General features: G+C 37.2%; 2 protein-coding genes across 2 annotated transcripts; one reads left to right on the top strand and one right to left on the bottom strand.

Moving 5' to 3' along the window:
• Window positions 1-2,234: 2,234 nt before the first annotated feature.
• Window positions 2,235-19,954, bottom strand: LOC104243754 (probable sphingolipid transporter spinster homolog 2). Its single transcript, XM_009799004.2, has 16 exons — window positions 19,731-19,954; window positions 18,973-19,104; window positions 18,509-18,610; window positions 12,125-12,229; window positions 11,924-11,999; window positions 10,776-10,850; window positions 10,577-10,679; window positions 10,448-10,510; window positions 9,113-9,167; window positions 8,878-8,975; window positions 8,613-8,689; window positions 8,221-8,334; window positions 4,354-4,473; window positions 3,590-3,718; window positions 2,691-2,769; window positions 2,235-2,564 (listed from the first exon to the last, which is right to left on the bottom strand). Exons 1-16 carry the CDS (start codon window positions 19,877-19,879, stop codon window positions 2,437-2,439), a joined length of 1,605 nt encoding a protein of 534 aa, XP_009797306.1. The 5' UTR covers window positions 19,880-19,954; the 3' UTR covers window positions 2,235-2,436.
• A 1,369-nt stretch (window positions 19,955-21,323) lies between these two features.
• Window positions 21,324-22,111, top strand: LOC138887401 (uncharacterized). The gene is made up of 3 exons (XM_070169152.1): window positions 21,324-21,457; window positions 21,551-21,602; window positions 21,686-22,111. The coding sequence occupies exons 1-3, from the start codon at window positions 21,324-21,326 to the stop codon at window positions 22,109-22,111; spliced, it is 612 nt and encodes a 203-aa protein (XP_070025253.1).
• Window positions 22,112-22,948: the final 837 nt, after the last annotated feature.

Here is a 22,948-nt window from a genome sequence, read left to right on the forward strand (position 1 = left end):
GGTGATAGTTGAAAGTGCCAAACGCATAGAACCAGAGTTGCAAATATATGCATAAACTCAAGCCCTTCATACTTGCAAACATCAACCAATACTTGATTAATTTTTCAATATGAAATGATATGTTAAAAAAAGTTGAATAGTTCCCACCAGCCATCCTATAAGATACCGATAAGCATATAAAGAAGGCAATAAAAAAAATTAGTCATCATCGATTCAAGGTGACACGCTGGAAGATGAATTACAAGAAAATACGCATGACTTCACCCCATAACAAGAAATGGTTCATATTTTTAAGTTTTACCCAACCTGACCCATATTGTACTTATTTTGAAAGCACTGGCAAATTCAAAATCTATGTTCTTACAACCATTGCTTCTAAAAGCTATGGAGTTAAATTTGTGTTCTCACAACCATTACTTTCATTCTCTCTTCTTCTCACATCTTCTACATATGTTTCAAGGGGCCGTATTTTCTGCTTCTCCTCTTGTGTCACCTGGTTGCAATGTAAGAAAATTAAAGAGTAGAAGTCCACCATTGAAGACCATTCAAAGCTTTGCTTTTGAAAATGAGTATTTTGAGTTTGTTAGTTGTTTGGATTGGGTGTTATTCCAATTGATTGAAAATATCAAAAGGAGTTCAAAATTTAAATTTGAAGTAATTTGGAGTAGATTTGGGCAAGATTTGAGTTAAATTTCAGAAAAGACGCAAGGAAGAAAACGGAGTCAGTTTTTTGTATAATTATGTATAATCTTGTATAATAGTGTATATGAGTGTATAAACACATCTTATACACTATTATATACTTTTATACACCTTTATACAAACGTCTGTAAACGAACTTCTTTCACGATTTTCAGTTGCAATTCTTGTTCAAAACGAGTCCAAATCTCCATTAAATGACTTCAAATTTTATACACAACCTCCTTATACTATTTCTAACAAGACTAAATAACAACCACTCCAAATTTCTCAAAAAAACAAATTTGGAATTTAAACCCACATATTTAAGCTTGTTAAAAATCTAATTTTCACTACCCAAATGCATTTGATTTGTTGAACTAATATTTGAGTCACAGTTACTGATTCAAAAATTAACTTAAAAGTTTGAGGAATTTTTTTTTAAATTAAATAGTAATTTTGAGAACCTATTAGAAATGAATATTGAATCTTAGTCTATTATTTTTGGGCTAGTTGGTTGTAAATTGAAATTTTCTCGCTCCTTCTAAAAAGGCAAAGATTCACATTTTACTGTTATATGCATCGTTGAGAAATTTTTGGAGAAAAATTCTATGCCTTTGTGTTGGATTGTATTCTATAAAAATTGAGATTTTTTTGGAAAATTTGTTTAACCTGAATAAAGAAAGATCATTTTCGATTTACCAAAGAAAATGTTTTCTAAAATCTTGAGTTGACAACTTCGATTTTGAAACACATATTTGGGATGTTGCTTTAATTTTAGATAATAGAGTAATTTTCTTAATGTTCTTTTGTTTTAGTTTTCTAAGTGTAATTTTATTTTTATTAAGCTGGAGTAATAATTAATCAATTTTTTTAATTATCACCATCTATGATATTTTTTTATCACAGCTTTATGAGGACGATTTAAGTTTCTTCAGTAAGGTATTATTAAATAATGAATTGGATATTAGAAGTATTGCAACTTAAGATCTTTTCATTTTATTTTTTTTGGGTATTGAAATATTATACTATGTATTAATCAAAGTTTAAACTAGTTCTAAAAAAACTAGGTTATATTAAGCACTAATACGTTATAACTCAATTTCACTTCAAGAGAATTATTGCAAAATATAATAATTTTTTTATTTTGTGAAAAAGATGAGAGAGTATATTTATTTTGATCATGCAAATAGTTGTATTCGAATTACAAAAGTCAAACGCTCTAAATCACCAAGTAACTTTGATTATCTTTGATCAACTATCCCACGGTTCACTCTGATCTTTTATAGATGCTTTAATCCCCAACTGCTCCAACCAACTTTTTTTTAATAAATTATTCCAAGCAAATTTAGAGGAAAAAAGAAAACTTTACAATCTTTGCTATGGCATTGGCAATGCCCCGACACGCCCTCACTAGTAGTAGTAGAAACATGAAACATGCAATAATATGACGAAATTTCATTACAAAATTAACTACAGAAATAATAAATTTAATATAATTATTATTGAGTATTATTTCCATACATTAACAGAAATAGAAAAGGCTCAACAAGACAGGAGTCAATTTTTACTAATATATTGTACAGTTCGAAATTGTACCTCTAATAATTGTTAGTGAGTTTAGCGCACCTGGAAGATGAAGAAGCTTTCTATGATTCCCATCAACACATATAAGTATTTTTCCTTTGGCAAGTGGACCAGAATTTACAAACAAGATAATCATACAAGAAATTCACATTTTTAAGTGTAAACTGGGAATCAGCAGAGACTTGGACTTGTTTCAGCAGATTTCTCCTCAAGAAGTGGAATTGTGTTTGATCTATCAGCAATACTAACTTGATGCTCATTTTCTTCATTATATCTATCAACACTATGAAGAAAGATACCTGCATAAGATACATTCAATATTTAATCGCCCCGCTTAATCAAAAACTTTTATTGAACCGCATTAAACGGACGCATTCTGGAGGATAAAATTTTGAAATCATAATAAGAAAACGCAGCATCTTTACCTATAAACCATATTCCAGAGGCTAGAAACAGTACTGATGTCAGGATTAGAGCAGTAGCCCTCCAATTGTTAATGTGATCCTGTAAAAAGATAATGTTAATCAGCAGTTTTATATGTAAAATATTCGGCACTACCATAGAGTCAACTATATGATTGCCACAATTTAGCAGTGCAAGAACTGCGTACCCATAACAGGTCATTCTAAAAAATAGTTTAGTATACAAATTTACACTGAAAGATCCAAGAAATTATGGTGAAGTTTAACAGATTAGTAAATTACCTGACATCTTTTCCAGGTTGCTAATCCACACTGATATGTACAGTTCAGTTGGTTTTTAACAAGTAATACTGTTAGTACATAAAAATTAAATCCAATAATTTAATGCCTCGACAAGTGGTTCATTTGGCCATATGGACATCTTTGATAGACTACATACCACAACTGCACCATTACAAAGCAACTTGATGATATTGGATACAAAATCCAAGGGCTTGTCATGTCTTAGAACTCATTTTTCTAATAAAAAGACATTCATAAGAACATTCTTATCATTGCTAAAGAAGCACTAGAAATAGTTCTATTTTTCTGAAAATATTTGAATTTCTCATCATTGTCCCTTGATTTCCACAGCTAAACTTTTCAAAATTCCCCTCAAGAATAAACCTGTTTATAGACTAAGAGGTTTAAATGTATAATTTGGTAAATGATGATGCCTCATGCCACATTTATCTGTTGGTAGCATAACAAAACTCTAAATCAGTACGGACGTCCTGTACGGCTTAAAACAACATCAGGTCACAGCATCCATTGACCACTGTCATAGACTTAATTAGAGAAAAAAAGAATTGCATCAGTAACATACGGCCTTAAATATTTACTGCAAAACAAATAACACAAACCTGGAGAACGCCCACCAGAGGAGAGGAAGGCACATCACCAAATATGTGAATCGAAACAGTGGACATAGCCATAGACAATGGTCTCAAACTTGGTTTGACGCAATGCAAACAGACATAATTTACAGGGCCCTGCATTCGTGGTGTATATTGTTACAGAAGAAAGAAACTGGCTGATACAGTCATCAAAGAAACTTGGCGTTTGTATATTGTTAAGGGAAGGGGAGCCTTGGCGTAACTGGTAAAGTTGCTGCCATGTGACCAGGAGGTCATGGGTTCGAGCCGTGGAAACAGACTCTTGCAAAAATGCAGGGTAAGGCTGCGTAAGATAGGCCCTTGTGGTCCGGCCCTCCCTGGACCCCGCGCATAGCGGGAGCTTAGTGCACCGGGCTGCCCTCAACAGTCATCAAATGAGAGATAAATACAACTAAAAAGCATGTTAAATTAAATTGGGGAATGGGAGTAACTATATGAAAGCCAGTTACTGATTTTGGAAACACCCAAGAGAAAGGAAAAAGCCTGAGTGATACCACCAATTATTGGAAACCAATTCTAATAGTTCTGGATCATTATTTTTGCCTAAAAAAATTGGACTTCTGGTCTCACATGCAACATCTACTGACATGACTCACGAGACAGGAACCAAAGAAAAAGGGGAAGGTATCTTCTTCAGATAAAGCATGCTACTGAGAAATAACATGATCAAAAAAGCGCTATGATATATAAGTAGGCAATACGAAATGATAAAATAAAGAAAAAAAAATTACCTGCGTCGCAAATACAAGCAGTTCTCCAATTGCAAAAAGAGCAATGAAGGCATACAAGCTCTTAAAACAAAAGGCAGCAAAGCAAAATATCGCTCCAAAAAATGTTGCCACTGAAAGAAGCTGCAATACAGTAGTACACTAACATCATCAGTGGCTGGGATTGGAAGGATATCAAGTACATACACCACAGGAAAATAGGTGAGATTAACATGAAAACTGAACTTTATCAATCAGAGAATGTGCTAAACTGAAACAAGAGCTGTATTAGCCAGAAGAATCAATCATTTCCTGGATACTTTTCATCCTAGTGAGAACTGTACACCAATTTTCATTACAAGGTTTGTACAAGCACCATAAATTTGGGGTTTATGCCTGAACAAGCATTGGATAATAAGGTTTATTGCTACTTTTTTCTTGATTGAGCATATGCTTGTCTTGGCAGAAAATTCTAAACCTGGACGACATTATTGCCAAATGAATAAACGGTCTAAGAAGGTATTTGTGGCCTACACTACTGCTGTTATCAGCACCATCAGCATGTCAGAAAAGTTACACCTGGTACAGCGAGAAGGAACAAAATCAAGCAACAGAATATTCAAAAGGGGGAAAAAATTCTACAGGATGCACTATAGTGTAAAAAATAGACATCCATAAGGCCCACATCTCAGTAAAAAGCTATCTAACGGGTAAAACAAAAGAAACTGAGAGAACTATAGGAGTGTTTGTTGCAATTCTGATGTCATGATGCCTTGACATTACTTGCAGGACTGGACACAAGAGTGCAGCATTGGAACCTTTGCATCATTTCATTCTCTTCCACAAGATGAGTAATAGACCACACACACTTCAGGGAGAGCTAAGGTCCTATTTCAAAACCTATTTCAAAATGATGTATTACCTTTTACTATGCCTTAGACACCATTTTCAGGAAAGACAGGACACACAAGAAGAATGTAACTGTATGCAAAGAATACCATAAGTACCACGATACAAGACAAGGTTGATCGATTGAGTAATTTCAAATATAACAAGAGGGATCAAGTTCCCAAACATTTTCGAAAACTGGAGACAATTTGTCGTTCTTTGCTCCCCCTTTCCAAAAAAATGAGAGAAGAGGTCAAGGCTTTTGGTGCCACCCAGTTTTCCTTTTTGGGCCTTTTACTGAATTTATATATATATATGAGTCTTGACAACATACTCATGAAGGTAGCATGTTAGCATTGTACCTATTTTCTAATTCTCTTAAGTACCCTTACTAATGCATTACAAAATTTCTAATAAGAGGGCTTTTTCGTCTTTCCAGCAAAAAATCCAAACACCAATATTCCCTCTTCCTCAAAACCAATCACGCCACCCCGTTCTTCCTCTTCATTGGAAAATCCTGTTTCCCCTTTTCTTTTCTACGGCTATGTTCCTGTCTATTTATTCCTCTGGCGAACTTCTCCTATCCATTCTTTCTCCAACAAAGTCAGTCCTTCAGTTTTCTCCTTTTCTTCCATGTTTGTTAATCAAAGGTAAAATTGAGAGAGGGAAATCAGGGAATTTCAGAAAGAACAAAAAAAAAAAAAAAGGAAAGTGGTGGTTGGCTTTTGAATAGTTTTGGTTGCACTAATTGTTGGCTTTCCGGCATTGTTTCGGGAATTCTTCAAAACAAATGTTACAATACTTGTGATAATGTGATGACTAAGGAGATGCTCTGATGCATATAAAAACGCATATTCAGCACTGCTTTTGGATAAGAGTAGATCTTTCTGCTCTACAAGACATTCACTCCATTCCTTTCTTATGCCTCCATGGTTCTGGGTATGTGCAGAAAAGAAGGGGAGGGGATCGGACGGAGAGAGAATTAGTGTTGGGTTTAGTTCTTGAAGGGAAAAGACAAAACTACACATTTTATAATGTGTTGGTAATGTATTTGTACAAGTGTGAAGCACCAAGTATAGAATCGAAAGACTAAAAAGCCCATGTAAGATTAATAGACATTTATGCCCTTTAACAGCTATGTTATTGCTTAATTTACAAACTAGCAATTCTCTCTCCTCTTCGTTCTCTCAAAAGGTAGAGAATTTGAGAAGTTACATTCCATAATAATATAATTGAGTTTCTTTCATTAATTAACTGCTATTACTATATTCTTCTTGAAATTCATATATTGAACAATCAAAAATCAAGTTCAACTAATCCAAAGCTGAAAAGACTAATGTTACACTATGTATAATTTATTTTGAATGGGCAGCAGTTACCAGGAGGCGAAGAGCCACAAGTCTATAATATTTACGACAAATTTGGTTTCACCTTGTACTTGACCAGTTTTTATGGCTGTACGTAGTTCTTGAATTCTTGGTCGTTGAAGAACAATTGATGTCCCTTTATTTCTTCATTCTTGCCACTTATATGCTAATCGAGATCATTGGAGTTAGATTCAGGAGCTATAGTTTTGTTAAAGGAGAAGAAGGTTTGCATAAATTTGATTTATTTTTTTCTCTCATATTCTTGTTCATACCGGTAGTATTAGTATGTACTCTCGTATTCTGTTGTTATTAGGTTCCTATGACTACCTGTCGTTTCTTTTATTTTGGTCATCTTAATATCTTGATGTTTTTTATGTTGCTTTTACATGGCTTCTCAGTGTTGTCCCTTCTTGTCTGTCTTTTCATTACTGTGGTGCTTATGCTTTCCTGAGTCAAGAGTCTATTGGAAACAGCTTCTCTATCTTCACAATGTAGGGGTAAGGTCTGCGTACACACTAGCCTTCCCAGACCCCCACCATGTGAGATTATATTGGGTATGATGTTGTTGTTGTTTCCTCTCACATTCAGTCTTATTATGCATAGTTGATTTTGTCTATTCCACCAGATATATAGCAAAGATGCGTATAAAAGTCTGTTGAGATGCTTTGATTCTTGGAGATGAATTGGCAAGGATAACATTCAAATTTGTCACATACCTCAAATGGATCTTAATCAATACATAATTTCTCAGCTAATTAAACTTACATGTCATTGTGTTTGTTATAGGTTAACAGAAAATGCTACTCGTTACACCAAGAAAAGAATCATATCAAGGCACTTTTAGTTGGTTGTGACTTGTGAGGGATTAGAAAGAGCTTGCGAGCTCTTAGTCAATGCCATGACCACGAATCACATATATAATGTTGTTGTCTGCTTAAGACCATAGGTGTAGTTAGGTGTGGTTGCAAACTTTTTACTCCCGGAGTGTGCTAGTCTTATTAGAAGCTGTTCGTTGTTTTTAGGAATATTTCAGAGGAAAATGTTGAAGTTGTTACATCTTGTTTGTTTTTTCAGTCTTATCAAATTAATGAAAAAAATTGTTTCTATATCTCTACCCCTTTCTATTTGCATGCTGGTGTCTGATGCCTGAAAATGTTAAGTTTTGCTAAACCTGGCGAATAATGAAGGAATCATACATTATTATTAACATGCAGAAATTTTTGATAACAATTAACAGACCCGAGAAACTAATATATATATATATATATATATATATATATATATATATATAGAAAATACACACAATTAAGTTTAGGATTTTATTTCTATTTATTTATTTGTATTTTCTGTATAATATAAATATGAGATGAGCACATGGCCAGCGAGGATTCATGTTGCTGACCCCAACTTGCTTGGAATTGAGGCACAATAGTTGTTTTTGTTGTTTGGGGAGGGGGGGGGGGTACTTTCCTGAAGGTTCACAACCCTTGTTTGAGAAAGTCCAGTTGATGTCAGATTAAATGGACATGATATTGGAATTAAACACAGGATTAAATAAGAAGAGATTTAGATATTGTTATTTGTTTATAAGGATTTAGCTATTAAAAAGAAAACCTTCAGAATGCGAGATGTCTACCTTAAAGGCATTGGATATTGTGGAAGTCATTCGATCCAGAACAAAGCCTCCTGCTAAGGTTCCAAATATTCCACATACGATAGTAATACCTCCAAACATCAGATCTGCATTGTTCTGCAGAAGGTGCCAATTGCAAATCAGCTAACATGAACTGGTGCTTTTTGTTTAACTTGGTTAAATGCGAGACTGATCCACAATAAGATGAAAAACATAACCAGTTCATGCAACAAAAACAATGTAACAGGATGGAGTATTTACCAACTGGGCTCATTAAACTTGTAAAGAAATGTCGATCTTGGAGACAAAGAAAGAGTTTATCAACAGATTTACATAAAAATTCACTTTTCTTTTGAGAATGGTTATGAAGTGAAGTAATGGCTCTAAATGCTTACCATATGGTATATGTAATAGCCAGCCTTTGGTCCCCAGTATGAATAAGCACCTATTACAAAATTATATGCTATGTATCCTGCAAGGAACCATGCAAGTAGAAGAAATCAGAATCTAGTACATAGCAATTGAGTGCTAGCTAGTTTAGTGCATTAGACGAGCTCATCAAATTTGTAAAAAGTAGTAGGAAGCATAAAAGAGGTTCACCACATGCCAGTAAAAATAAAAAGCATCAAAACGACATAGTCGCACAAGTGAATACAATACCTAGGACATTCACAATGTAGACCTTTTCAAGCAAAAGCACCTTCATATCCTTCCAAAATCTTGTCAACTGATTCAAAATTCTGGGTGCACTTTTTGAACTGCAAAAGAAGAGAGAAAAATAAGACACATGGTAAAGTCGTCAACAGTCATCGGTGACTTCCTATCACAATCATGTTTGCAAGAATGATTGTAAATCTTGGCTGTCATAGACCATGGTTTTATAAAAGTTCCTTACTCATCCTTGGAATCATTTCTTGTTGGGTATGAACCATCTATACTAGTAGAAGCAACTGCATTAATGACAAGAAATTGAGATCAAATTATGGTGACATCGATATAACCACAAAGAAAGAACCTAGTAAAGAAAACAAATAATAAGGAAAAGACGTAACATTAACCATATTCATCATAGTCGAGTTATCTCTTAGTGGCCTATAGTTTCAAATATATTTGAACCAGAGTTTTAATTAAAGAACGTTGGTATTGAAGCTATCTTCATTTAATGTTTGTATTAAATGTTTGTAGCTGAAGTACCTATCTATTTCCTGACCACTTTGAATTACTCGTCACTTTATACTGGTAAATTGATTCTTAAGTTGTACAAGGCAATAAAATCAACATGATATGAATGAAAGAGCTGCAACCTACCACACAATGATTTTGGTTCATCATAAATCTCGAGTTTCAGTATGAAAGTGAGTAAAACCTTTAGACAAAGTCAAAGTAGCCAAATTTTATATGAATCGTTCCTCCAATTTGAGCAATAGAAGCAAAAAAGCACACACAAAATTAACTCCCAGCATTCATACCAATAAAGTCTTGAAGAAGAAATCAGTCAAAGGAAGACCTATTTCCGACAAGGCGACCATCATGTGAAAATCAAAATTATTCCATTAGATCAAAACTTATTTACCGGTGCATATCTACATAAGATAGGCCAAAATATTTCAAGTGACATTCTCTCATTTTAGTTGTACATTAACAAAAGTGTCCACCTAACTTCTACTCCCTTTGTCCTAATTTATGTGATGCACTCTCCTTTTTAGGTTGTCCCAAAAAGAATGATACCTTTCTAAATTTAGAAGAATTTAACTTTAAATTTCCAAGTGTACCCTTAATGAGATGATTTATAGCCACACAAATATCTCTGGCTTGTTTTAGACCACAGTTACAAGAGTCTTTCTTTTTTAATTTTGTGCCCAATGACCCAATCAAAGTGCATCATATAAGATGGGACGGAGGGTGTGGTATTATTTTAGCAGTTCAGGTGTTATTGTCATTGCTCATGCCTCCAATTGTTCTAGCTGTGTCACATCTGTGCAAAACAAGAAATTCTCCCAACACAACTTGCTATCTAGATGTGTGCTCCTCCAAGTTTTGGCAATCATTTGCTTATATAACATTTCTCTTCACAGAGTAACACCTTCGGAGGATGCACCTCACAAGCACATTATCCAGATATGGGAACCTTGTGAGTGAAATGCTGAAAGTTAGGCCACGAATCATGAACCCTGTTGAACTAGGTAGAGGAAGTGAAATGAAAACCATATGAGTGATTGAGTGCAAATACCTGCTTCTGGGCAAGAAGTCTGCGCAGAAGTCACTGGTTTTTGTGATCCCGTGTGCGAGAAACCTGTACAAACATTTTCAGAAATCAAAGTGCATATAGGATAGGACTGAAAGATCAATATTACGTCACCTTTCAATTGCAACGGTTTCATCACAAAACCTAAAATTGCAAAAGGAAGCATCAGCAATGCCTCTATCCAGAATGCCCAACGCCAATCAAGATGGCTTCCAACCTACCATAGAGTGGAGCTTTAGTAAAACTTGACATGCTCCGCAAGAAAAACATTACACAAGAAAACATTAAGTCATAGCAACTAAAGCGAGCTCACCAATCCGCCATATACATAGCCAACAGCAATCCCAGTTGGGATGCACATGTAAAATATTCCCAGCCATGCTGTTTTCTGACAAGAAGAGCAATTAGCATGCAGAAATTACATTAAAGACAAACATGAGAAGCAGATACGTTTAGCAGGTACACATGGAGCAGCTATAAAGTTAGAGAACCATGTTAAAACTAGTGATCACATCAGACTATATATAATTGGATGTATTTGTAGACAAGACAAAATAGGAATGTACAAGAAGGTTTAACTAGAAAGAGTGTTCACTTCCATTATGAAATATTGTTGTCCATATCAAAGCATCTTCTCCATGTTTTTAAGGAATAACAATAAAAACATGGTACCATACAGTTTAGTAAAAGCGGAAAACGATAATTCTAGGGATGTACAAGAAGGTTTAACTAGAAAGAGTGTTCACTTCCATTATGAAATATTGTTGTCCATATCAAAGCATCTTCTCCATGTTTTTAAGGAATAACAATAAAAACATGGTACCATACAGTTTAGTAAAAGCGGAAAACGATAATTCTAGGAAACAACTTGCATAAAGCCTGGTTGTGCTCATTTTCTGACAGATACCATCATGAACAAAATTGAATATGACATCTAGATACGTTCAACAGATCCACCAATTAAAAAGGAATAACTGCCTCACAACTTGCTTTAAGCACGCCAACAAGAGAGTTCAATCGAGCCTAACCTACAATATCTTAAATATTTGACTATAGGAATTGTGATTGCTCTTCTTTATCAAAAGACATGGTAATCCATGGACTAGGTAACATGTCAATGCAGAGAATCCTTCAAATGTACAGCAAAGGTAATCACTGCCCCATTTAATACGCTTAAACCTTATTGGACACCTCACAAAGTTAAATAGACATAACATTTTTTAAAACAAAAGGATGCAAAAGCTTACACATTGTCTCATAAGCATAAAGAATGTTGCACATTAATGAACCAGAACTACAAGCAGAGGAACAACCCATCGCATTAGCAACAGATATTAGCATGCAGAACTAATCAAAATCTTTTTTAGTCTCAAAACAGAAACAAAAGAACAGCAGTACAAGCATGCATCAGGTACTCAGAGTCAGCACCGCTGCATAACTGAATCACGCTGCAAATCAAACCTGATCAACTGGGGCATTGTCATCAATGAATGGAGCAGCAAGGCTTATGAAAGATGCCTCACCAACACCGACCAGCCTGGTAGAGGAAATAAATTTAGAAAAAAATAGGATCAACATCCCACCAAAAGAAAAAAACTAAAAGAAGTGCAAAAAACATGTAATAGAAGACAGCTATTGAAAGAACCAGCATAATCTACTCACATTCTGCATATGGTAATGGACCAGAAATCAATTGACAGGCCACAACCAGCAGTAGCAAAGGTCCAGACTGTCAGTCCAACTCCAATAAGTCTAAATGGATTAACACTGCACAAGAAAAAAAATAAGAAGTTTTTGAAATTGTTTAAATAAAAGACATGCCACAGGGTATAGGCATACAACTTAAACAACACATTTGGATATGTCAACTCTAAAGTAGGTAAGGATTGGGTGTTGTATACTTTTAATTAAACTTGGTCTGGCTATCTGGAATGATTAAAAAGGTGTGCTCCAACTAGGGTCATATATGAAAGAGCTGGAGTCAGAAAAGTTGGAATGACAACAACTGTACATACGGCCTTTTGATTTGGTGGATTTGGTGAGAAGCATGTGGATGTCTTGAATGCTATGTTACTCGGACTCTCCGAAAATGTTGTCGGGTGTGTGTCGGATCCTCCAAAATAGTGTATTTTTGGAGGATCCGACACGGGTGCGGCATCATTTTGGAGAGTCCACGCAACATAGCTTGAATGTAACATTTGATGGCTTAAGTGGATTGGATGAGAAGTATGTGGATGTCTTGAATGTTACATTTGCTGAGACAAAATACTTGTGTAGTAGGTTCATAGCATTTGTTAGTTGTAACCCTTAGATGAGAGTACCCTAAGAAAATGCATTTGATGGACTTTGTTGAAGCTTGTTATTTCTGGTTGAAGTTTTCGTTCATGCTAAGTACACAAAGTCCACATGGTGACTCATTGCCTGCTTTAACGACATTCTCTGCTTCGGTCAAGCAATCATCGGATGAAGCTGTTTGAAAAGGTAATCAAACTACTCACTTATAGTTTCTTAAGTTATCACTATGTCTCACCTACATAATATGCTTTTGTTACAAACTTATCCACTGTCAAAATAGCTATCGTTGTGGCGGGGATAATGGATCATCCAGATTGGCATCAGGATATATTGAGAAAATGATTGTTTTATATGATAATGATACTTGGTAGATAGTTCCTTTACCTCAAGGCAAAAAATAGTTTGATGTCGCCTAAGTTGCTCGAACTCGGGTGCGGGTATCTGATATAGGTATGGATCCGAGAGTCGGATTCGGCAAAATCTTAATTTTAAGATTCGGGGATGCAGATCAGGTATGGATACTAGTGTTGGGATTCGGCCAAGAAAATTCAACATTATAAAAATAGAGTTGTAAAGATATTCTAAATTGTGAGAGATATTCTATGAAAAACTTACATGTATATTGTAGCAGCGAATATGAGACAAAAGGACTATAATGTTGAACGTATGCCATTTCTCATGTCGTAAATCTATTTTATCTTTTATTTTATGAAATCAAAATCTCAATTTCCTCCCAAATTTGTCCATGGACTCCAGTCAAAGTATCCGAAGTTGGTTGACCGAATCCCAAACGTATCCCGCACCCATACCCATCTTAGTGTCGTGTCGAGACGGGTTCGGCATCAAAAATGAGGAGTCCTCACAACTTAGGATGTTGATGGGTGTTTACTGTCGAGGTAAAGGTAAGTGCTGAAGGTAAGGTTGATCATCTCAAGATTAGATTGGTGGTTATCACTGCATGTTTTATGAACATTTTTAACAATATACTAACCCCATGGAAGGAAGGGCAAGCATATTATGAAGTTTGTTGTGGTGAAAGCACTGATCTAGATTATAGCGCACTTAATATAAGTGGTAAGTTAAACCCAAAGTTTAGTTACTGGTTAGAAATATTATGTAAGTTTTCAAATCCACCCATTGACAACTTATATCACTAATATCATGTGCATAGGAAGGAAGAGACATGCTTAAAATAATAGTTAAAACTGTAAAAAATGAACACTTAGTACCCATTCAATTTGATTGTCATTGTTTGACTTTGAATGATTTGTAAGAAAGACCGTTAACCTACAACAAATTATTAGGTTGGAGTTTGAAATATGGATTATTTCGTTCAAGTGGGTCCAAGCGTAAAACTAAAATGAAGGATCCTTTTCTTCTCTTTACTTTTTTATATGGTAAACTGACCACCCCAACCGCCCTGCCTAACAATGGCCATTCTCCACTTTGCTCCCTTCGTGACACGAACCTTCAAGCTCAAGATTGGAGGTGCAGAGGTCCTTTTCACCTGGCTCTCCCTCTAAGATGAAGGATACTTTTTGATTTCTTCAAATGCTAGGAAGAGTAAAAGTGGGAGAATAACAACAACAACAACAACAACGGCCCAGTATAATCCCACAAGTGGGGTCTGGGGAGGGCAATATGTACGCAGACCTTACCCCTACCCCGAGGGGCAGAGAGGCTATTTCCAGGAGACCCTCGGCTCAAGAAAGTAACAAGAGACGATATATTAGTACGATCAATTGACTCATAATAAAATAACATAAAATAACATAAACTACAAAATAACAGTAATATAAGAAATGTAGGAAATATAGAAATGCTAAAAAGATGAAAGGTGGAAGGTATAATAACATCCAGCCGATAGAACCCTGCATCAGTAGCTGACCAGTAGCATCCTAAGACTAACTCCTAACTGGCTAGTCTCACTCTAGTGCGCTGCAGAAATATTCACAACTTCCCCTAACCTACAACCTTAATGCTCGACCTCCACAATTCCCTGTCAAGGGTCATGTCCTCAGTAATCCTAAGTCGCGTCATGTCCTACCTAATCACCTCTCCCCAATACTTCTTAGGTCTCCCTCTACCTCTCTTCGTGCCCACCACAGCCAATCGTTCACACCTCCTCACCGGTGCATCAGTGCTCCTCCTTTGAATGTGCCCGAACCATCTGAGTCTTGCTTCCCGCATCTTGTCCTCTATGGGGGTCACGCCCACCTTCTCTTAAATATCTTCATTCATAATCTTATCCATCCTTGTATGCCCGCACATCCACCTCAACATCCTCATCTCTGCTAATTTCACCTTCTGGATGTGTGAGTTCTTAACCGGCCAACACTCGATCCCATACAACATGGCAGGCCTAACCACTGCTCTATAAAACCTACCTCTTAGTAACAGTGGCACTTTCTTGTCACACAGGACTCCCGATGCTAACCTCCACTTCATCCACTCCACCCCTATACGGTGTGTGACATCCTCATCGATCTCCCCGATCCCCTGAATAACAGACCCAAGGTACTTGAAACTGCTCATTGTAGGAATGACTTGAGAGTCAAGCCTCACTTCCACTCCCGCTTCCGTCGGCTCGGCCCCAAATTTGCACTCGAGGTATTCCGTCTTCGTCTTGCTCAACCTGAATCCTTTAGACTCAAGGGCCTGTCTCCAAACCTCTAGCCTCTCGTTGACGCCGCCTCGTGTCTCGTCAATTAGAACTATGTCATTAGCAAATAGCATGCACCATGGCACCTCCCCTTGAATATGATGAGTTAGTGCATCCAACACCAGGGCAAATAGGAAAAGGCTTAACGCAGACCCTTGGTGCAACCCCGTAACAACCGGAAAATGCTCGGAGTCGCCTCCTACTGTCCTAACCCGTGTCTTAGCTCCATCATACATGTCTTTAATCACCCTAATGTAGGCATCCGAGACCCCTTTAACTTCTAAGCAGCTCCATAAGACCTCCCTAGGAACCCTGTCGTACGCTTTCTCTAGATCAATAAATACCATGTGGAGGTCCTTCTTCTTATATCTATATTGTTCCACCATCCTCCTAATAAGGTGGATAGCTTCTGTGGTAGATCGCCCCGGCATGAACCCGAACTGGTTGTCTGAAATAGACACTGTCCTTCGCACTCTCATTTCTACCACTCTCTCCCAGACTTTCATGGTATGACTCAGTAATTTGATACCCCTATAGTTGCTACAGCTCTGGATATCACTTTTGTTCTTATACAACGGAACCATTGTACTCCACCTCCACTCTTCAGGCATCCTATTAGTCTTGAATATAACATTAAACAACCCAGTAAGTCATTCCAAGCCTGCTCTACCCACACACCTCCAAAGTTCAACTGGAATTTCGTCTGGCCCGGTAGTTCTGCCCCTTCGCATCTTACGCATTGTCTCCATGACCTCATCGACCTTAATGTCCCTACAATAACCACGGGGACTATCGGCCTTCCTCAAATCACCTAGTACAATATCCTGATCCCCTTCTTCATTTAGAAGTTTTTGAAAGTAGGTCTGTCATCTCCTCTTAATCTGGTCATCCCCCATCAACACTCTGTCAGCATCATCTTTTATGCACCTCACTTGGTCCAGATCCCGAGCCGTCCTCTCCCTCACCTTAGCGATTCGGAATAACTTCTTCTCCCCGCCTTTGTTCCCCAGTTCCTCATACAGACGAGCAAAAGCTGTCGTCTTAGCCTTCGTTACTGCCATCTTCGCCTCCTTCTTAGCTACCTTATACCTCTCCTTGTTCGCTCTCTTCTCCTCCTCACTGGTGCTCCCTATTAACCGTAGGTAAGCCGCCTTCTTTGCTTCCACTTTACCTTGGACACTGCATTCCACCACCAGTCTCCTTTGTGGCTACCGGTGCGGCCCGAAGATATCCCTAACACCTCTCTCGCCGCCTTCCTTATATAGTCCGTCGTCGTCGACCACATAGTGTTTGCGTCCCCCCTACTTCTCCAAGCTCCCATTGCCGATAACCTTCCTTCCAACTCCTCAGCTTTATCTTTAGTCAAAGCGCCCCACCTAATCCTCGGGCGGCCTCGTACTGACCTCTTCTTCCTCCTTATCATAATACTAATGTCCATCACCAAAAGCCTATGCTGCGTTGCAAGGGTCTCACCTGGGACAACCTTGCAATCCTCGCACAACCTTATGTCGCCTCTCCTGAAGAGGAGATAGTCAATTTGAGTTTTCGTCATCGAACTTTGGTAAGTAACCAAATGCTCCTCCCGCTTCGGAAAACATGAGTTCGCAATCACTAGATCGAATGCCTTGGCAAAGTCCAACAGCGAAATGCCCCCTCCGTTCCGCTCCCCGAAACCAAAGCCGCCATGCACCTCAGAATAGCCACCCGCAGATGACCCAATATGACCATTGAAATCTCCTCCTATGAATAACCTCTCGGAAGGCGGAATACTATGAACGATGTCATCCAACCCCTCCCAAAAGCGCCTTTTAATCTCCTCATCCAAGCATGTTTGCGGCGCGTACGCGCTAACGACATTTAAAGTATACTCACCCACCACCAATTTAATAGTCATTAGTCTATCATTCACCCGCCTGACCTCTATGATCGACTCTCTAAGATGGCTATCTACCAGGATACCCACTCCATTCTTACCCCTCCGGACTCCAGAGTACCACAACTTATACTCATCCGCGTTTTTCGCCCTCGATCCAACCCACCTAGTCTCTTGGACACATGCTATATTAATCTTTCTCTTCTGAAGGATCTTCGCCAACTCTATAGACTTACTCGTTAGTGAAACTATGTTCCATGACCCGATTCTCAACCTATGGGCTCCCTTGCCCCCTCTACCTCCCCTGCCTCCCGTCCCTCCCCCTGACCCCGGTCCCACACTCTGCCCCACCCGAGAATAAGTGGGAGAATAAGTGGCGAGTTAATTGTTTCAGAAAGTGGTCAATGATTTGGCATGGCCTAGAAAGGAAAGTGCGATGTTTGACATTAAACAAAAGAGTCTTTAAGTAATTATCTTATATTAGTTTGAAACTTCAAGAAATTGTATCAAGTAAATTGGGACAAACTAAAAATAATGGGGTAAAAAGAATGAGTACAATGAGAATAAAGTAGTTCGTTATATTCACTGGCTAGATAAAAATTATCTCCATAGTGAAATGCAATGCTTATTTCTGTAGGGTTCTTTCAAATATGCTTTTTACCTAAGTTGCTCGGACTCTTCACTTTCGGTGCAATAGTCGGCACGACGTGGGGTTGTGTGGGCGTAGATGTGGGATCCGCACCGAATCTAGTCAACCAATTTTGGATACTTTGACCAAAATCAACGAAAAAATTCGGGACAGATGCAACGATTCTGAAACTACTTATTAAAAAAAAACTAGGGTGAAATTAAAGAAAATGGAATATCTTGCATATAGAAATTTCTATGTTGATCAATATTTTCTCCTCCTTGTAAGTTTTCTACAAAATGTCTCATAACTCATAAGTTAAACATATTATTATAACTCTATTTTTCGATATTTAAATTATTTTTAGCCGAATCCTTGTAGTTGTATCTGTACCAGGATCCGTACCCCCGAATCATAAAATTTAGATCATGAAGGATCTGCCTCTGGATCTGCAACCGTATCCGACATTTGCACCCGAGTCCGAGCAACTTAGCTTTTTTACAGTAAGAGCACTTAAATATGAAATACGCCTCAACCTCAACACATCAAATCTCAACACCAAACCTGTGATGCATTAATATTTATCACCTCTTGGCTAAGGAGGCAAATATTGGAGATGCCACGAGAAGCCCAACCATGAAAGCAGATGATATAACACCATCCTGAAAATTGTTCAAGTTAAAATCACCCCTGCAGAAACAGACAAAAGACTAACATTAAGTCTGAGCAACAGCATAGAGATTTGCAACTTAGTGGCTGTTCCAATCATTAAACTTAGCAAGGAAAAGTTATTATCCAATAGCAGATCATCCAAGGGAAAGTATAATAAGTACATCATTGGACTCTTGGATACAATAACTAGTCAATCATCACGAATATAAAGAACATTAGAAAGCAAAACACTAAATATTTTCCAGGAAGAAATAGACAGTGAAACATCAAATACACATCTTCCACTTTTGATCAATCACTTGGGAACCAAGCAAACTTGTAATGAAATCTCACAAACATAAAATAAATAAACAAATAAAAAGAAAGAAAGAAATTCTTACTGGATTCCACTGCCAGAAGAGCATGTACCGCTCTTAGTACACTCACTACGTTTCCCATTAACACCATTGCTTGCAATAGCTCCACGATCCACATAATTTAACAAGTTGATCACACAGAATATGGCTAGTAACCTGTCAATGGGCAGCAGATATGTCATAAGCTAATATAACTTGGTACTAGATAACAATATCATTAGAATAAAGTTATATACACTAGCAGTGACTTACCATATTTCCCAGGTCACCAATTTATATTACTTACTAAGATCATATACCTATAATTGAGTTTTAAGTAACCTACCAGCTAAAAGTTTTTCACAGTTAGTGAACCAAACAAAAACCCTTAAAAAATTAATCCAGTCATTTGTCTATTACCCGCAGACATAGATCATGAACTTCTAGTATCTAATAATGACAACAAAAAACCCTCTAAGAATTACAATCCTCTAGCCAAGATAAAATTTTAAAAAAAAATTACAACCCAAAGTGACAATGAGCATTACATTGACTCCCACGTTCTAAAAGACAAGAAGACCTCTAAAAGTCAAATCTTTCTTCAAAAAAATTTTAAGGAAAAAAAAAAGGCTCTTGCTTCTTAATTATCGAAACGATGAAGAAACCCCAGGAACCTTGGTTTCCCCTGTCATGAGTTTTCAAATCAATGATACCACAGAACCCAAAACACCCTGCTCTTTACGTAAAGATTGAAATTTCCTTCCATTTTACTTACATAAATTCAAGAAATTGCGAAATGATACCTTTTGGCAGTGAACCAAGAAGGTTGAAGAGCTAATGCTGATGAAATTGAAGCTTTGGCCATGTCTGATTTTGCAGGCGCAGCCACTGATGACGGGCTTATAGGCATTGAATCATCCAAAGACTTTAGATTTGGCTCTGTCTCTCTCATTTAAAAGATATGTCCTTTTGCCAGCAAGTTTGGTTGGAAGAGCAGCTGAGCCCTTCCTCAAGCCTTACGGAATTCCTCGGCGTTTTCTTGCTTTTAATTTTTGACCTTTTTGTCAATGGATTATTTTTTATTCTTTCTTGATTTGCATTTGTGAATAAGTAATACTGAAATTATAATATCAAGATTATAACATGAAGATTAAATAATAATAATAATAATAATAATAATAATAATATATTTTGTTTCAATTATTATTCATATCTATCATCTCTTATGCTATTCGACTATATATAATTATATCGTTATACAAAATTTGATAAAATCTGTCACTCATCTGTTAAAAAAACCTAACATAAATACATCAACAGCCAATATATATTTTAAGATACTTAATTAATTTACTCAAACTCATTACTTGATACATTCTAAAATCTTGTTTTGAACCTCCTCTTCTATGAGATTTGTTTTCCTTGTTGCTACTACATAATGTCTTTTGATTTTTTCCCCTTCCGGATAGAATGCTTCTTTTTGCAATATTATCTTGGTATACTAAAAATCTCACCAGATCCTTCTTGAAAGCGACAGAATCAACAGCTAAAATTGCGCATCATCAAATTTATGCAGTAAAATAGAACTTCAGTTGTATATTATGTAGTAATATGAGGAAATATGATACAAACATTTTAGTTGTTGCCTCCTAGGACGCCAACTAGGATGCCACGTAGGCTTTGTTTTGGATTTCAGTTGTTGTTTTTTAAATTTCTGTTGGCAGGAAATGTAGTTAAGAGTTCAAATTTCAGTTTTTGCTTTTTAGCCTTCAATTTCTTAGATAAATAGAACCATTGTAATAGAAAAGGTTTATTATGAATGATAAAGTGAAAATCTGATCTCATCTCTCTCTGCTTCTTCTCCTTCTTCTCTCTTCCTTCTTCTTACTTTTCTTCCAAATTCACTGTTACATTGCCTTCGATATCAGAAATTAGTATCAAGTAGTATCAGAGCTCGTAGACAACGGGACCTCGAAGAGCTGTTGATGTGGTAACTGGATCTCAACCAGCTGATTTGCAAGAGCAATATGAGGATTTAGTAACACAACAGCTAGATCTCAGAGAGGAATTGACTCAGAAACAGCAGGAATTACGAGACGATATGGATAGGCGACATGCTGAGTTACTTCAGATGGTAAGTTCTCTAAAAAATTCCTTTGATGGCTAGCAATTGAATCAACAGTCGAAAGACAGTTCATCTCCTTCAAATGGTAGGGATAAGGTGCTCCAATCAAGGCAGGGCATCCTAGGTCCCAAACTGTGTTAATTCCAATCAAAATCATAATCTGCCTTTTCCTCTTTTCAATAGTGAAATTTTGAAAAACTGGTTGTATAGGATCGAGCAATATTATTCTATTGATAAGACTCCTCTTAATCAAAGAGTGATCTTAGTAGCAATGAATTTAGATGATGAGGCTTTGGAATGGCATCAATCTTATATGAAGTGTCGTGATTCACTTGACTTGCCTGACTGGGATGAATACCTAGTTGCTTTGGTTGAAACATTTAGTGAAGAGTTTTCTGATCCAATGTTAGAGCTCAAACAATTGAGATAAACTGGGTCAGTGAGGGAATTTCAATTTGCTTTTGCTAGGATGTTAACTTAGTGTGATTTATCTATTAGCCAAGCCATATCTTGTTTCCTAGGAGGACTTAAGGAGGAGCTGGTGAATCCTGTAAAAATGCATGAACCTCAAACCTTATCTAAAACATATAGATTAGCTAGATTGGCATAAGCAACATTAGCTGCTAATGCTAGAGCTCAAAGGTCCAACTATTGGGTCAATCCTCTTTTACTATGAGGAAGCCTAGCTATGAATTTGTTTGGGCTAAATTGTCTCCCACCAATGTTGTGCCTACTCTAAAATTAGCCCTACCTACTCCTAGAGTTCCAGTTGCTTCTAAGACTAGGAGGACCATTTCCCCTACTGAAATGCATGCTAAGAGAGCACAAAGGTTGTGCTACTTTTGTGATGACAAATATACTCATGGGCATAAGTGCAACCTCCCTAAGCAATTATTTGTGTTGGATTTGGAGTATGAAGAGGAGGAAGGTTTAGAAGAAATAGTGCATAAGACAGATGGTGAAACTACTACTGAGGAGTGGTCTGTGACTGAAGGAGATCCTCCTATGATCTCCTTGTGTGCATTGAGTGGTATTCAAGGGGCACAACTATTCATGTGACTGGCTACAACAACAAGAGACCATTGCAAATTCTGCTAGATGGAGGAAGTACTCTCAATTTCATAGATTGTGAGTCTACTAAAAGGTTAGTTGCCAAATTTCTCCCACTAAAATTGGTTATGTCAGCATGGGTAACAACTCTATAGAGGCCACTTCTGGAGTAGTGAGAAACTTCCAGTGGTTGTTGCAGGGTACTGCTTATACTTCTGACCTTATTGTGTTTCCAGTTGGCAAATATGATCTAGTGTTGGGAGCATTATGGATGAAAACTTTGGGGCCAGTTACCATGGATTACACAGCCTTGACTATGTCATTCACTTATCAAGGCAAGTTCCACCTTCTTAAAGGGGTTTCTGATGATTGTAAGTTCTCAAGTACTAAAGTTGTTAACAAATTGAAAGGAAATGATGTCCAACTCTTTATGCTGCAAGTGTTAGTTCATCAACCTATTCTATAGTCAAATGATCAGTTTTATGCACTGCACCTCCCTCAGGATTCTCAAACTTCTAGTATCATTATGGAACTCATATGCCAGTATCATGAGGTTTTTGCAGATCCCACCACCTTACCCCCTCCAAGAGGTGCTTTTGATCATAGCATACCATTGCAACCTGGGACTAAACCAATCAACATACGACCTTATAGATATTCTTCTATGAAAAAGGATATCATTGAGTAGTTGGTTAAGGATATGTTGCAGCAGGGTGTGATTCAGTATAGCAACAACTATTTTGCATCACCTGCGGTGTTAGTAGGGAAGAAGGATGGTTTCGGGAGGCTATGTGTGTGCTACAGGGAGTTGAATCAATGTACTGTCAAGGAAAAATTCCCCATTCC

This window comes from Nicotiana sylvestris, chromosome 3 (assembly GCF_000393655.2).
Source record: "Nicotiana sylvestris chromosome 3, ASM39365v2, whole genome shotgun sequence".
NCBI lineage: Eukaryota > Viridiplantae > Streptophyta > Magnoliopsida > Solanales > Solanaceae > Nicotiana > Nicotiana sylvestris.